Below are 18,493 nucleotides of genomic sequence, written 5' to 3'. Positions count from 1 at the left end.
TCAGAAATACATTTCTGTGAAACTTCAGGCATGTATGTAAGAACCACTTGCAACATCATCGATGTAAAAATTAAAGAAAGTAAAAGAAAATGTGTTTTGCTTCTTTCTATATGCTCGCATTGGGCATGTGGTGGAAAAAAATACATGCCATGTAAAACATTTTACATGCCCCGGACATGTTGCGGTAATAGATTTGTCCAGTCGTGATCTTCACTGGCCATTGGGCTATGCCAGTGGTACTTAACCTATGGGTCGCGACCCAAACTTGGGTCACCAGGATCCCATAATGGGACGTTGTCCAAATCCAGACATTCCAAATCCATTAACAACCATGGACTCCGACTAAAACGTAATTCGCAGGAGCTTCCGAGAAAGGTTGTACAAATCCACAAAGACAGCGACCCGAGCTATGGGTCACAATCCAGACTTGATTGGTAGAGGTTTCCGAGATAGATCATGAAAATCCACTAACAGCCAGCAGATCTTAAGCTTTGGATTACTACCAGGACTTGCTTGTCAGGGGCTTCCGAGGTGTGTCGAAAAAATTCACTTAGAGCCAGGGGGTTCTTGAGCTACAAATGACGTCCGAAAGTTGTTGTGCAGGGGCTTGCCAGATGTGTCGCACACAAATCCACTATCAGCCAGGGGCTCTTGAGATTATGGAATACGACCCAAATGTGATTCGCAAGGGCTTACGTGATCGTCGTACAAATCCACGTACGTAGTCCTGTTATAAATGCACAGTGCGTCATTTTTTTCACTAATTTCGAAAAACAGTCACATGGGTCGCGAAGCTGATTTTGTTGCTGAATTTTGTGCCGCGGCTGAAAAAGTTTGAGAACCCCTGGGTTATGCTGATTTCTCAACTTCCAGGTAATAAATGGATGTAGGTATACCCAGCATGCGTAGATGCGTTTTCATATGCATGCCAATTGAAGTTAATAGACAGAAACACACCACCTATTTATATTGATTTGACTTTTATCATGCCAATCAAAAAAAATATATATATACAACATCTCAAAACTTGAAGTAAATCTTTCGCTTCAACAAAAAAAAAAATCCAAAAAACTTTAAATCAATACACAATGAAAAAAAAAACTGAATTGGTTCCAATAAAAATCCCACAAGCAAGCATTTATTTACACTTAAAATCATGATTTTCCATTAAAATTAATCATTCCAATCCCTTTATCATAAAGAAAAAAAAAACTATAAAATTCCATTTATGCATAAAAAAAGTAAGTATTCTATCCATTAACCAATACATCTAGAACAAATTCATATATATTTTTTATTAATGTACATCAATCTCATTTTTTGTGAAAATTCATTACCATTTCTTTAATTGAATGTGAAGTAGGGGAAGGGAATTCAAATTTGGTAGGGAAAAAAAAATTTTTTTTGAATTGAAAATGGTGTTTTTTTTTGCGTTAGATTAAAAAAGGATTGGAATTTGTTTGTTTTCTGACAATTTAATAAACTTTTCTATTTGTCTATGTAAAAGAGGGGGAAAAAAGAGGAATTAATTTCCACAGATAGATTAAAATGAAGGAAAAAAAATTTATATAAAACGGGAAATCAAAAGGGGATTCGAGAAAATAGGGAATTTTCATCCTAAGAGAATATATCCTTCGACATCGCTAATTTATTCTTTTAATTTGTCTCAAGATGTCTGCCTGGAATTGATCGATTTTTATTTGAGAAGATTGATGGTGTATTTTTGTCGTCTTTTCAAGATTCTTTAATGGAGTGAAAATTCGAGGAATGTTTTTTTTATGGATGGAGGAAAATTTTCGATATTTTTCAATCGTGATTTGTATAATTACGATTTTCTTATTTACGATCTATAATAATAATCTGATAAAATGAAGATGAATAAATTAAAAATTTAATTATCTTAAATAAAAAAATTAATGATAAATAAAATGAATTGAAAAGGGAGAATATATATCCATGATGGATGTAGAAAATATAAAATGTATTTTTCGTATGTCATAGATGAAGTTTCATTTTGTGAATATGTAGTTGCAATTCTTTAAATGAATATCGGAATTCCGCTGAAACATTTGTCTCTTATAATGTAGATATTATTATTAGAATTAAATTTTGTTTTGTTTGTAAATGACACATTTTAGGTATTTTTTTTTCATTAAATTTCTTTTTATTTGTTTATTCATTTTGGTATTTTTCACTTAATTGTACGTTTGAGTACTTTTCATTTCAGCATTTCAAATTTTTCATAAATTTAAAATTAATTCATTTATTTATTCTCAGTGGTTATTCTTTTAATTTTTTAATTCATTTTAACATTTTTTATTTTATTCATTTCAGCATTTTTATTTTATTCATTTCAGCATTTTTATTTTATTCATTTCAGCATTTTTATTTTATTCATTTCAGCATTTTTATTTAATTCATTTTAGCATTTTTATTTTATTCATTTTAGCATTTTTATTTTATTCATTTTAGCATTTTTATTTTATTCATTTTAGCATTTTTATTGTATTCATTTCAGCATTTTTATTGTATTCATTTCAGCATTTCTATTCATTTATTAATTTAGCATTTTTATTTATTTATTCATTTTAGCATTTTTATTTATTTATTCATTTTAGCATTTTTATTTATTTATTAATTTAGCATTTTTATTTATTTATTCATTTTAGCATTTTTATTTATTTATTCATTTTAGCATTTTTATTTATTTATTCATTTTAGCATTTTTATTTTATTCATTTTAGCATTTTTATTTTATTCATTTCAGCATTTCTATTCATTTATTTCTTTCAGCATTTATATTCATTTATTCATTTCAGCATTTCTATTTATTTATTCATTTTAGCATTTTTATTTATTTATTCATTTTAGCATTTTTATTTTATTCATTTTAGCATTTTTATTTTATTTATTTTAGCATTTCTATTTTATTTATTTTAGCATTTCTATTTTATTCATTTTAGAATTTTTATTTTATTCATTTTAGCATTTTTATTTTACTCATTTTAGAATTTTTATTTTATTCATTTTAGCATTTTTATTTTATTCATTTTAGAATTTTTATTTTATTCATTTTAGCATTTTTATTTTATTCATTTCAGCATTTCTATTCATTTATTCCTTTCAGCATTTATATTCATTTATTCATTTCAGCATTTCTATTCATTTATTCCTTTCAGCATTTCTATTCATTTATTCCTTTCAGCATTTCTATTCATTTATTCCTTTCAGCATTTCTATTCATTTATTCCTTTCAGCATTTCTATTCATTTATTCATTTTAGCATTTTAATTTATTTATTCATTTATCTATTCATTTTAGCATTTTCATTTATTTATTCATTTATCTATTCATTTTACATTTTCATTTATTTATTCATTTATCTATTCATTTTAGCATTTTCATTTATTTATTCATTTTGGCATTTTCATTTATTTATTCATTTATCTATTCATTTATCTATTCATTTTAGCATTTTCATTTATTCATTCATTTCAGCATTTTCATTTATTCATTCACTTCAGCATTTTCATTTATTTATTCATTTATCTATTCATTTTAGCATTTTCATTTATTCATTCATTTCAGCATTTTCATTTATGTATTCCTTTATCTATTCATTTTAGCATTTTCATTTATTTATGCATTTTTTAATTTAGTCATTTATTCAGCTATTCATTTTATTTTTTTATAATTTATTTATTTATTTTAGTCATTTTCAAAATTTCCTCATTTTAGTATTTTTACTCACACACACACATTCTAGTATTTTTCACATTTTCAGTACTAATTTTAGTATTATTCGCATTTTTAGTAATTTTAGTATTATTGGCATTTTCACTCATTTCAGTACTTCCTACTTATATAATTTCTTATTCATTAAAATATCTTTTGTAATTGGCTTACTTTCTTTGATAATTTTTTTAACGTGTGCATATGCTTTTTCGTGCTGAGTGTGAGTTCATTCGTATTTTTCTGGATTGTACGTATGAAAGTTTGAAAATTAAATTTTAAATCCCTAATATATATCATCATGTCTAAAAGCGATATATAAAAGTAATTCACGAATTTCTCACGATGATACATAAAACTAAAACAAATTTGTTCGTCTCGATATCTAATACCCTTTCTTTCTCCTCCAGCTGGTAAATCAATTTACCAATTTTTTAATGCTTTTTTTTTTTTTTTTTGCATTCCAATAAGATGCATCAAAGTTTATACGAATAAAATTTCCAATACCTTATTTAATCAAATCTATCTGAAATTTCCGATAGCGGATATATCCGAAAGAAAAAAAATCAAAATCCGCAACATCCACTTTTACATAAACTCATTATTTTTCTTTCGTATATTTCACTGGATTTCTTAATGAGTATATTTTTTTCACTAACACATATTCGTTCAATGAAATGAAAAAGAAAAATACAAGTTTTTTTCAATGAGTCGAAATCCTCGGCTAATAAAGACACAAAACGGATTACAAAGGAACTTCGTCCCGCAATTAAATGGCGGAAAAGACTCTTTTCTTCCGAATTTCCGGATATTAACTTGAATTAGTGAAGTAAACAACGTTTCTCAACGGGTAAGACAAGAATGTGATCATAAATTTTCTTTCGAAAAAATAAAGAAAAAAATATAAGTACTAATTACAATTTGAAATTCTGTTTCCTCCTTCGAATCGGCTTAAAACATAAGATCTTAAGAAGTCCCGAAATTGTAAAAAAAAAATCGGCTTATCTTCAGCAATATTCAATTTCTTGAAAAATTACATATGTATTTAAATAGACTCTAATTAATGATAGTATCCCTCGTTTAGTCTAAACACTGATTATGAATAAGTTACTAATTAAATTGACGTCAAAATAAGAATTATGTTGTGTGTGCGTTTGGTTGATAACGAGTATGACCGCTCGAAATCCGAATTTATCAAGCATTCTATCATACTATTAAAATACTCTAATTCAAGGGCGCTCCAACTTTTGGGAGGTGTGAGCCGTGGTTTGAAAACGTTAGTGGGCCACTTGAAAGACGGGTCGAATAATACCTAGAAAGACGGAAAGGAGTCTGTGTGGCCCCATAGCTTTTTCCTGCAGTTTTTGAACATTTTTATATTTTGAAGCGTGATGATACAATATTTGATTTGATGATTTGATGATATAATATTTTTAAGAGACTAGAGTTATAGTGCTAATAACTAATGGTGAAAACCCTTGATCTATTTATCTATTTTTATTGTTATTTAGTTTTTAAAGTATTCTGTGGAAAAAACCTCTATTAATTTACGTCAGTGTGTAGGGAACTCGGGACTTGGAAGATTTTCATTTTCTCCTGAATATATACATAGCAATGGTACATCGTTTCAGGGTTTTGAATAGGATCAGTGAGTGTGATCTTGCTTTTATTTTTTACTAGCTATAATACCCGGTGCTGCATGAATTTTGTTCAATTTCTGGGAGGATTGAAAAAGTGGCAAGCCATTATCAAGGAATAAACTATTGTGCATAATACTGGCAGCATTAAAGAAGTGACAAACTATTGTAAAGGAATATGCATGTCTGAAAAGCATTGCTAGGGAACCACAGTAACCAAAGTAAACATTCCGAAAGTGACTTTTGAGGCTTAGGAACCATTGTTGCCGGACAGTTTTTGCCCATTTCGGGCATTTGCCCAGCTCTGACGAACTTTTAAAGTAACCTACGGTTCAGTCCCGGTCCTGCTTGGTATATATGAAAACTTTGGCTACGATTGGTCTAAAACTAGATTTGTATAAAGAATAGACAGACATACATAGACATACTTTCACATTCATATACAAGATGGATATGAATTTTTTTCCCAAATTAGACGATGATAATCAACAAAGGGTTTCAACCAAGATTGTCGATTGCGATCGGGAAAAACTCACGTAATTCCAGTGGTGTGCAATCAGTATCTGCAAGCAATGAGTTTCTTGTAAAATATTTTAGAATATTTGACGTCCTATTGACGAAGAAGGTCCAACGATATTCCATACACTTCATTGTGCAGCAGTTTCCTTCGCAACTGGTAGACGAGTTATCATTTAGAACTTGGGATATTAATTTTCTGGAAATCAGTTTGGGCGTGTGTAGTTTTTGTGGTTTCAATGAGGTTTGCGTTCATTGCTTCCAGCAGCTTCTTCTTTTGCATCAGCTGAAGCCACCGTTGGAGTACAATTTCATTCTTTAATTGATAATAATTGCTTCACACATCCGTCATCAATACCGTTGCTTGCTTCACAAATGTTTTGTTATGGGTAGTTTCCCTTCTCCTCTGAACTCTGAATTCCCATCGTCAGCTTTTGGATTTGTTCTAAGGCTATCGTTGCCATTTCTACAGCAATCATAAATTCGCGGATATCTCTACTTTGCAGAGCAAACGATTGGTCGAACGAAAATACTTTGACAACAACATCTGAGACAACTGCTGACCGACATCTACAGATAAGAATGAAGGTAAAAAAAGGCTAAGAGAGAGAGAGAGAGAATGAAGATTATACCGTATTAGATGAACGAAAAGACTATCGAAGGAATTTCGGTCGTAGAAAATTCAATTTTAACAAAGTTGGTAGTATTGTACGGTGAATGTGTTTCAAAATACAAAGGGAGGGTCAGTGTGACCCGGTTCCGTCTTCCTAGTTAAACTCCGTTGCTAAGAAAGATAATTAAAAAGCTTTGTGTGATGTGCAATATAAGAACATCATAATTCAAGAAAAGTCGAGGAATTTTTAAGTCTTTGGCTTATTTTTTTTCTCGAGGTATGAGAGCAGAAAGAGCGCAAAGGGTCGCACATACCTCGCCCGTCTTTCCAATGTCAAGTTATCTGTAGATGTGCCTCGGGTCACTTAAGTGATCTGTTAATTTGCCATGGATACTGATGTGGTCTGTAAATGTGCCACACGGGCCACTTGAGTAATATTTAAATTTGACGCGGGTCACTAAAGGGATTATGAAACGTGCCGCGAACCACTTAAGTGATATGTTAGTGTTCCAAGAGCACTGATGTGACCTGTAAATGTGCCATGGGTAATTGAAACAATCTATAAATTTGCCGCGGGTCACTTAAATGATCTTTAAATTAACGGCGGGTCACTCAAGTGATCTGTAAATGTGCCGTGGATCACATAAGTGATCTTATATCTTACCCCGAACTACTTAACTGATGTGTTAATGTGCTACGGGTGCTAATGTGGCCTGTAGATGTGCCACGGGTCACCCAAGTAATCTGCAAATGTGCCGCGGGTCACTTAGATGATCTGGCAATGTGTCGCTTGATTTATTTTTACAAAATTAGGTTTGAGGTCAAATTTGTCCCACGGAAAATAGTAATTATGAATATTACATTAAATAAATGGACCTTAAAAAATGATAAAAATATTCTTAATCTGTTAGGTAGATAACGCGTAGGAATTCCACAGTTATTATGCATTCTAGCCGGCATCGCCGGAGAGGGCCATTTGCTTTATCGACTAAATTGCAGTCGTGATATGGAATAGCAGATAGATTATGTCGATCCTCGCACCACGTTGCCATACATCTCTCGTATACGTTTAGAATATTGAGGAGGAAATAATACCAGTACTATGATATGAACACGGGACGACCCTTGCATTTCTACGTCAATGTTTGCGAACCGATAAGCACTATAGATATTTGGCTGAAGAGAATTTCCTCGTGGGAGCTGTGCTAGCGAGATAGTATTAAAACTGTTATAATACTCGAGACGAATAATTGTAAGGTATACGCTGGTGCATGGATAATTATGAGAGATTCATTGCACTCTGTCGGCGAAATACCGCGTTCTCCCCGAAAATAAGATCCTGTCTTATGCTAATTTTTGCCCCAAAAGATGCATTTTAGGGCTTATTTTCAGGTTATTTCCTATTTTTCTAATGCAAAAAAAATCTACATCAGATAAATGCTATCCAAAAATATCCCCGAATTTCGGCTTGAATTTCTTACGAGACTCCATTGATATTGATTCTAGCAATAGAGTCGTCATAAAATGAGCATTCCTTGTCCATGTAGTCTTCGCGTAGTGTAGTGAAAATACAGCTGTGATTGGTTTGATCCCTGGGTAGCTCACCACCATCCTCCAACTTAGCCCTACTTTCAATAACTTGCTTATTAAGTCATGCATTATCATGATTCTCAAGATAGGCAGTCATTCTTGTGAGAATCCTTGCTCTGGAGACGTTAACCTCTCGTCTAAAGCATCTACTATGCACAATAGACCCTCACTATGACGGACTTCGCTTATTATCTAACAGCTAAAAAAATATAAAGATTTCATCTGACGAGTTTAAAACTCGTTTTATGTATTAAAAAAAGTGTTAGAAAAAGTATTAACTTGTGTTTAGAAAGCATTTGCAAGCAAACGATTAAATATTGATCGTTGCTTTGTTTTGTGTAAACCTTATGATGCTCTGCAAGCCGGGGGGGGGGAACTTAGATTAATGCATTGTACACGCACATCTTTTTCAATTCGACTTGTGTTGGAGACTGTTTTTTATACTGATGTGTAATAAACTTTTTTATAGATATAACTACTCAGAGGCGGATTTAACGGTGGCGCCCGGGGCGTCGACTTCTGATGGGCCAAGGAAATAACTCAAACCAAACACTTTTTTCTAATTCAAGGAACCAAATATATTTTTTTTGCGCCTTATTAAAACTAAATTATATTGTCATATGTAAATCATATTATTAACATAATAGCATTGATTCCATTACCCTCGTTATGCTGAAAGACAGGTATAAAAGGATAATAGCCGGAATAACCGGACAATAAACAGATGGTAAATGCTTAATACAGCAATACCCGAAGTTACGCGATACGTGGGCGCGGTAACCCGGTCGATAAGAGGCTCGCCTAAAGTACCAAAGGATGTTTAGAGGTGTCGCGTAGTTCGATACCCGGTTCGCCCTTGTCAGAAAACTTTCCTGACACAGGGGTACAACAAAAAAAAAAAACGGCGACTTGACCGCAGCAAAAAATTGCTACCGCAGGGAGTCCCCCATCGAGAGGTTAGCGCACCAACCTCTCGATGAGTATTAGAAAACAAGCCTGTCGTTCGGAATCGGCGATAAATTGTAGGTCCCGGTCTAATTAGCCCTCGTGTGCAGAAAATGACCGTGGTGCGACAAAAATGATTGAATGATTACGCGATACGTGAGACCAACGATAAGCGCGAGTGCAATTTTGATTAGAGATGCATTAAATGTTAAGGTGAAAATTTAAATATATATATATATATATATATATATATATATATATATATATATATCCGTTTCTGTTCTTAGGGATACACAAATCGATATTCAGTAGCCCGGATACCATCAAACTGAGAGAATGGACAACTCAAGTTTCCCGTTCTCCCTCACACTGAGCTGCAATGAACATTTCAAAACTCAGGGAGAGTCAAAAATGGTGCAGTCTGGTCACCTAATGAATCAGAGGCCCGTCGTGATCCTAAATATGTTTTCGGATTTCCCTCCCCGACATTCAAAAAGGGCGTACATAATTTTTTTGAAAATTCGAAATTAATGAGGTAAAAATGACGGATGAGAGGGAATAGTTTCAGAATTAATGAACATTTGAAATCGGCGAAGAAAATAATTGCAGAATTATTGAGAGTAATATTCACAATTGTTGAAAATTCCAATAAATAGGCCTACATAGTAAAAATGTCTATTATTGAATTATTTTGAAAAATTTTGGAACCTTGTTCGACTCGGAGTCCTGTTGGACCACCCGTTAGGACATTCTGCAAAAAATAAAATGTGGAGAAATGTTTCAATAATCATCGATACTAGAGTATCCAGGTTTGACTAGCATGCCATGTCGTCAGTCTGTGGTCCCATGGAAATACACAGATGATTGGGTCGTCTGGATAGCGAGTTTTCTGGTATGAATGTGTGAAGAGGGCCTTGGGTGCCGTGAATCACGAGTTGGAAACTCGTGGAAACACTTATAAAAAAATGCATGTTCTAGGGAATGAATATTCTTTGTAACATTACCATGACTATTCATTTCGCCATTTATTACTTTTTTTCTGGAGGATGTTGATATCTAGGGGGAATATTGGTTGAGAAACAATGTTGTGAACTCTCGCAGTAAATCTATGTACTACTTTATCAATATCAATACACCGTATACAGATTTTGTTGAGAGTTCTTAGATTCCTGCTTTTAGCACTCATGTGATATTCATGTTCCTATATATGTGTTCTATAACTCACCTGCGAAGTAGACCATCAACGCCGTCAAGAACGTCGTGATGAAGATGAGAACGATGGTGGCCAATTTCCAAGAACAGTTCTGAACGCACGTCTTCTGGAAATGGAAACGCGACGAGGATATCGCCGCCGTCGTGAATTTCGAAGGAGTAGCGAAAGGTGGCCTCGTCGGGCCGGGTGCCGTCGTGGTCTGAATGAGTTGAGGATTGACGCAATTCGTGACAGGCACCATGGGACCAGTGGTTGAACTTGGCGTGCCGCAGTACACCGGCAGAGGGTTGCTATACGTAGGCCCTCCTGGTCCTCCGCTGATACTACTGTGGCAAGTCAAAGGGTTACCACCGCTGCTGTTGTGGTGGGCTGACGTGGAGGAGTTCGTCGACGTCGTGGTTGTGGCGTTGCTGACACCGTTGGCTATTGATGATTTGGCGTCATCGTTCGGGAGTTGGACATGTTGTGGTTGACTATAGATCCTGCGAAAGCGAGAAATAAAACAGAGTAAAAATGCAATCACGAAAAATATCCAGGGTAATCTAAATCAGTGCTGTTCAACCGTGGACTGAAGTTTCACTGAACGTGGAAACTTCTTTCGGTCGGCGAAACATTTCATCAAATTTATAAAATCATTACATGATGGGGGAAAGCTACAATTTTTGGATGCTTTGGAGGTGAATAGGATGCTTTTGGAATTCTATTTATGTGAAGAAAATGGAGAGACTCAAGAAATTTTGAAATACGATTTCTGCAAAAAAATTTAAGATTAAAACGTACATAAATATACTACATATATATTCTGTTTTTCATGCTGAATACGCATCGAGCCTATATTACTGGAGAGATCATCCAGCCGTCGCGACGTCAGCGACATAGAATTCAAGAAAATCGCGTGGCTCGTTCAAAACACAATTCCTGCCATCAATTACCCCATTGAAATGTACAGTTCAGTCTTTAAATACCGCATTTTAAAGATTAAGAAAAAGTTTAGAGAACTCATATAAAAGATAAAAAGAGATTAAATTATTTACTTCATTAATACTGGTATAATCTCTTTCATCAATTCTGAAATTATCTTTCATTAATTCTGGAATTATCTTTCATTAATTCTGGAATTATCTTTCATTAATTCTGGAATTATCTTTCATTAATTCTGGAATTATATCTTTCATCAATTCTGAAATTATATTTCATTAATCCTGGAATTATATCTTTCATTAATCCTGGAATTATATCTTTCATTAATCCTGGAATTATATCTTTCATTAATCCTGGAATTATATCTTTCATTAATCCTGGAATTATATCTTTCATTAATTTTGGAATTATCTCTTTCATTAATGCTGAAATTACCTCTTTCATTGATTTTTGAATAATCTCTTTCTTTCATATATTCTGGAATTATCTTTTCTTAATTCTGGAATTACCTTTCATTAATTCTGGAATTACCTTTCATTAATTCTGGAATTATCTCTTTCAAGGATTTCTTAATTATCTCATCGATGCTGAATTATTTCTTTCAGTTATTGGTTTAAACTCCTATTTATGAAATTAGAAAATAGGGGGGGGGGGGATTTGTATGTATTTTCACCGAGTCATGTGATCTTCCGAAGAATGATGTTTCGGACACCGTTCTCAGCACTGCCAAGGCGGAGACCGCTGACGTCATACTTCTTCTAGTAATACAAGCTTGATGCGAACATCTCATTGATTATATGTAATAGCGTTTGCTGTAAGATCTTAGTAAGCACGAAAAACAAAGTAACCAGGATTACAAAGCATAAAATTAACATCAGTATGAAATAAAAAAATAAACAATATGTGTTATAATACCTCACGTTTGTCATTTTCATGCTGTCTACCGGTTTAAAACCAGCAATCAATTTTAATACATGATTTATATAGGTAATTTTATTTTTATTTGATAGATGGCAGCAGTAAAATGTAGCTCAGCCATATTTCTCGTATGTAATAGCAATAAAAATCAAACTTAATAAGTCAGAGGATGGGAAATTCAACATTTGCCATTTTGCCGGTCTACACGTAGAAGAAAAAAACGTTGAAGAATACTGATCCAAACCAAGTATAAAAACCTATCTCAACACCCAGATGGTGAAAATTTTAAGTTTGTTACAGCTTAGCCAATGGATTCGTATCTTTATTTCCTGAATAAAGATAAATCCTGACTTACGTACAGGAACTGTGTTTCGAACATATTCCGAGAACCGAATCATTCCTAAGTCGAAACCATTCAAATTTGGCGCAATTTTCTCGATTTTTGAATGAGAAACGAAATTCATTCAGAAATCAGAGATTTATTCGAGGCACGTCTGAATAAAACATTTCTCCAAATATCACCGAGGTATATTCATCAGTTATTCAGTTCGTAACTCGAAAAGATTGTTAAAACAACGTTCGTGAGTCAGCTTACACACTTTTATATGGATATCTTTTGAAATTCTCATAATCTTTATGAAATTATTAAAAAAAGATTAATTTGATAGTATGAAATCATGTAGTGAAAATTAATAACTCGAACTTATATGAATTATATCCTATTAATCGTAAGTTAATTTAAACATGGAAATAAGACGAATACAAGCAAATATCTAAGAGTGGGGGGGGGGGCGAACTTAAAATTTCTAGAGAATTCTTTGAAATTCCTAAAATTTCAAGTTCATTCTAGAATATGGGAACTATCATCGAATAAATATGGGTATAATTCAGAATAGGATTGGAAGATTTCGGTTGCATGTGGTGGATCCTGATAAAGAAAATCAATTCATTTCTTCGCGATTTCTTTGAAACAAACATATTTTCCTTCTAAATAATGTAGAAAGAGTTCATGCCTAGAGATTTTTTTATTTTTAAATTAGTATTTATACTGCAATACACAAAATAGGGCTCCGATAAGAATTAAAACACAAAATTCTAGGATGCAAAAAAATTTACATTGAAATACAGAAATTAAATCCACTAGGAATAACAGGAGAGAGGGTGGGAGGGGGGCATGGCCGGCACTCGTGAAAAAGCAATTTCTAAGCATGAATAATTCAGATCATTCCTTTTGTTGTATAGTGGCAAGCAGAAAAAAAAAAGGAAATTGCTAAATTAAAATTCAATTCACTTGTTTACTTCTTTTTTCTGTTAAATATTTAAAATCAGTCCCCGAAGGATAATTTTTTTCCCCTCTCTTTACAACAAAGCTGAACAGTAATATTTGAATTTTTTTTTTTTTTTTTTTTGTTGTTTCCATCCAATTTTAGAAATTTCTCAAACTTTCTGCATGAACCTCTACGATGGTTATCAATGTTGTTTCCAAAACGAAACAAAAAAATTTTTTTTTTTCAGTGTAAAAATGTTCCGTCGATGTTACGAAGATTCTGTCTATATTATAATGGAGGTAAAGAACTGACTTGCAAATTTCTCTATTTCTATGCAAATATTGGAAACAAAAAAAAAGGAATGTTGAGAGAAATGATGAAATTTATTTTTTTTACAAATGGTCTATTGTTGGCAACAGTTTTATTACTTGAACGGATTTCTTACTCAATTGTTTCCTTTTTCTTTTGTGTAGCCTTGGCATTAATTCAAAATAAGTTGATTAATATATTTTTTCATGATTTTTTTTTCTTATAAATTAAGTAGGTATAAATAATATTGAAGTGCATTGTGAAATGTTTATGGGATTTAGATTTATTTAGGAATTTCATTATTACTCTGACAGAAACAGGTAAAAATTCAAAAAAAAAATTTAATCTAAGATATTTATTTCTTATTTTTTTGTCCGTCCTTTTCAGAAATTTAAATTTAAGAATAATATGTTTTTTATCATCGGTTTTCTAAAATGAAATATTTAAGTTTAGATACTTAGTGTGTGCAGGCATTTATTTAAATTTTGTATCTGTATTTCATTTGAACTTAAGACTTTTTACAAGTGGTTAAATTCTTGGATTTATATTGATTGTAGATTTATTATGAAATTCGGATTTTGAATGAAGTGTTTTCGGGAAGTCGAATGTGTCTAAAAGAAATATCAACCATAACATTACTATGATGTGGTCGATTGGACTCCCCAGCGATATTTTCTGCATGTTTTCAGAATGAATTTTCTTTTAGAGAACTAAAATTCAGAAAGTTGTCTTTTCAGATATATTGTGTTTTTTACATAATGATAAAATTCTAATTTATTTTTTCAAATTTCTGAAAAAAATCCGGCATTCGTGCTAAAGTAAATATAACGGTGTTATTACACTCATTTCATCAATTATTCAGCATTATTTTGATTGAAATAATGATGATTTTTTTTTTTACAAATCGTCTATTAATCGTAACAGTTTTATTACTTGGCCGGATTATTCTCAGTTAATTGGGTATCGTTTCCTTTTCCTTTTGTAAAGCCATGGCATTAATTAAAAATAGGTTGCTTAATATACTTTGTTATTTTATAAATTCGGTATGATAAATGATATTGAAGTTCATTATGACATGTTTATGGGATTTGATCTCCTTCAGGGGAATTTATTACCACTTTTGCCACCTTACGATCAAGGACGTAATATTGCGTCCAAATGTCAGTGGAATAAACTCAAACAAGTGTTCTCTGTTTCTTTTCGTCTCCTCATCCTCATGAAGCTTTGTTGTAATCCTATATTTTTTTTCTTCTCATTTTTATATATCTCGATAGTGATTTTTTTCCACATATGATGTATCTTCCTACTGTATACGTATACATGTAAGAGTGAAAGAGAAAAGGTGAGTCGAGGGTGAAAAGAGTAATCTACTTTGTATATACTCTCTCACCTTCTATTATACAATTATACTGCTTTACTCTTTCATTTGTTTTTTTCTTCCCTTCTCTTCTACTTTTTCCTTTTCTTTCTTTTCCTATTTCTAACGTTGGTTAGGTTAGGACAAGGTTAGCATATTTATCACTGATTCGTCAAATATACTAGTGTGTGTGTGCTTTTATTGCAATTTTGTAACCACATTTTACTTGAATTTCAAACTTTTTAAGTAGTGAAATTCCTAGATTTCATTATTCATTCTAGATTTATTATAAAGTTTAGAGCTCGGTGATTTTTCTTTTCAATGTGGTAAGTGAAATGTGTGCCTGAATGAAATATAAACCATCTAATTCCCAAGGCGCGATAAATTACATCCATATCAACATCAAACTCAGCTATACATTTCTGAATTTTTCAAGCGAAATGATATTCAAAGATTTTTCTCTGTCATTTTGATTTTTTTTTGGTTATTCTTTAACATATTCTCATAAAAATTCTATCTATGAATATATTTTTAAATCTCCACAAAAAGTATGTTTTGTATTCGGTGTATCACGCATGATTTCCATTGTCTATCGGCATAAGTCCGATAGATATTCCAGCTTATGAAGACTTTCATTAATAACACATTAGTATAAAAACCAGATATTAATTAATTCAAAATATTAAAAAAAAAGTTCTATGATTTTATGATACTGTTTTTATGATAATTTTATGATATTTTTTTTTATGATAATTTTATGATATTGTTTTTTTATGATAATTTTATGATATTTTTCTCTTACGTAACCTTGGCATTGATTCAAAATAAGTTAATTAATATATTTGTGTGTTTCTTTTTTCTTATAAATAAGCGTATGTACAAGAAATGTTAAATTGCATTGTCTGTTGTTTATGAGGATTCAGGTTTCTTAAGTAATTCTATTATCACCTCAAAAGAAGTAGATAAAAATCAAGGAAAAAGTTGAGGCTCCCTCTCCTTCTTTCGGTATTGATTTATTTTTTTGCGTCCTTTTATAAAGGTTTTTAGTTTTAAAAATATCACTTTTTCATTGGTTTGCTGGATTCAAGTTCTTAAATTTCGGGCACATTTTCTTTATTCATAAAAATTCGAAATTTTGTTTAATTTCCGAAAACAGTAAATATGACATTCACGGAGAGGTTAAAATAATAATACTGTATTGCATGTCATTCATCGGAATTATTTCGGTAGATATTGCAGCTCTTAGAAAGATTTCTATTATTAATAAATGAGTACGAAGTCAAATACTAATTTGAAAAAATAACAAAAATCATTCGTTTTATGGTTTTAGTGAACGAGAAAGTAATTTGATTTTAAATTTAATAAGTCACCAGTATTAAATAGAAATAAAAAAGTGATCTCTGTATTCATAAAATGAATGTTAATCATCTTTTACTAGCATTTAATTTTGCCACTTGTAGTGTTTTTAAACCTAAAATCTATAGAAATCTATTGGATTCTCGAAATAAGCTTCAAAATTTATGAAAGTGTTTAAACTTTTGAAAATGCCGAGTTTTAAAATATTCTCAAATGAATATACGATATGAAAACACTAATTCTTACCTCTCACTTTCAATTCGGTTCATTTTGGAAACGCTTCCTTTGAGGTCTGAGGAGTCTGCGGTCGATAGACCGGTTGTCGACTCTAACAGTGGCGTAACTTGATTGGCAATGCTCAGATCTGTGTAAAATTATCACGAACATTACGAATGAGTGATTTGGTTTAGCAATATATTGATTTAAATAATTTATTTTCAACGCCTGCTGTTAAGCAGATAAAACGCTACGATAATTACCTTGGGACGGGTAAATAGAGGATAGGCCTCCTGTTATCATCGTGGGTAGGTATGGAGGTTCGGACTCGCACTCGCTTTCCAAGTAACCAAGCCTCGGCCGCCTTCCAAGACCGTCCATGTGATGACCAGCTGGTATATTCCTTCCTGGAAGGATGGATATAGGCGCTGGCTCTGGAGGACTCTCGTGGAACACTAAAATTGTAAGATATTCCCATGTAAGATATATCCATTCTAAGATGTTTCATCATGTTCATGTTTCAAATTATCATGTTCATGATTTTCTGTTGTTTCAAAGTCACCTCAATACTTAAATAGGAAGACAGTGATCAAAACTTTTGAATTTTTTTTTCTGATACTCACTGTTTTGCCCTTCTAGCGCCGGGTCAAGCCTTGGTCTCCGGGTCGTCGGCTCCGAGTCGGTGTAAGTAGCATCCGAGTTGTTGTCCGAGGTCGACGACGAAGACTGCCCTCGTCTCAGGGAGAGATACATCCTGCCCCTCGAGCCGCCACTGCCAGCAGTGGGGTCACCAGCTCTCAGGCTTCCTTCTCTCTTGACCGACGCTGCCGAAGTGGCCATTTCTTCCGAGATATCCTTCTTATGAGACGGTGGCCCAGCTATCGAAGGGGTGACAGACGGCACTGCCGTGCCACTTTTACTGCCGTGACCTGGTCTTTGTAGAGAGTTGTAGCCTGTGTAGTGGCTTCCGGGCTTGTTGTTCATTGCGACGGAACCACCGTGATCCCTCCCTGCAAGAATTTATCGATTTTTTTTTTTCAAAATTTCAAGTTCAGTCATTAGTTAAACCAGGAGGTTCTTAACCTGGTCGCTACCCAAATTTGGGTCACAGGGTCGATTGATATGGGTCGTATGAATTCACTTTCAATCCGGTTCTAAACCCATTTGTTGCACCACTGGTTTCAAAGTCACCTTAACGACCCATATATTTTCCAGGTTTAAAATATGAATGTGTTAAACCTGGGGCTCTCTTGACCTTTTGTGTCTTACGGACCCTTTGTAATCCTCATTCAAGGGGCGTGCTCATTCTTTTGGTTTTCACATTCCAGCTCACGGACGTTCCCCCCACCCCAAACCTCTTCAAGGACCTCGGAGGGTCCGTGGTTAAGAACTCCCTTTGCACTAAAAAAATTATTAATTGAAGTTTGGATATGATGAGTTTCCGAAATTAATGCAAGCAACACAGCTACAGTATTGAAGACAAATATATCTATACCTGATGAAAAATATTTCAATAATATTGATGAAAAATATTTCTGTAATTAATGAAAAATATTTCTATAATTAACGACAAATATTTCTATAATTAATGAAAAATATGTCCAGAATTAATGGAAAATAATCGGAAATTATTGAAAAATTATCGGAAATTATTGAAAAATTATCGGAAATTATTGAAAAATAATCAGAAATTAATAAAAAATAAGTAAAAATCAGTGAATTAATATTAAAAATTAATGGATTTTAAATGAAAAGTAGTTGGGAATTCTTGGAAAAATTATAATTTAAAACTAATGAAAAAATGCTTTGAACAAATGAAAAAATACTTTGAACTAATGAAAAAATACTTTGAACTAATGAAAAAATACTTTGAACTAATGAACGAAATACTTTGAACTAATG

At 32.6% G+C, this 18,493-nt stretch overlaps 1 protein-coding gene across 2 annotated transcripts in view; it reads right to left on the bottom strand.

Annotated features, from left to right (window-relative positions):
• The window catches only part of LOC149070228 (teneurin-m-like), a 292,210-nt gene that overhangs the window by 107,437 nt on the left and 166,280 nt on the right, over positions 1-18,493 (bottom strand). For both annotated transcript variants that reach the window (XM_089250141.1, XM_089250142.1), the window contains exons 6-9: positions 17,215-17,601; positions 16,855-17,046; positions 16,622-16,739; positions 10,259-10,728 (exon numbers count right to left, since the gene is read on the bottom strand). In XM_089250141.1, the coding sequence (XP_089106267.1) occupies positions 10,259-10,728; positions 16,622-16,739; positions 16,855-17,046; positions 17,215-17,601 (1,167 nt within the window). The remainder of the gene's footprint in view (positions 1-10,258; positions 10,729-16,621; positions 16,740-16,854; positions 17,047-17,214; positions 17,602-18,493) is intronic.

This window comes from Pholcus phalangioides, unplaced genomic scaffold, assembly GCF_987345545.1.
Source record: "Pholcus phalangioides strain wild (caught in Gottingen) unplaced genomic scaffold, Ppha-v1.0 ptg000022l_1, whole genome shotgun sequence".
Lineage (NCBI taxonomy): Eukaryota > Metazoa > Arthropoda > Arachnida > Araneae > Pholcidae > Pholcus > Pholcus phalangioides.
This window is presented reverse-complemented; position numbering and strand designations above follow the sequence as displayed.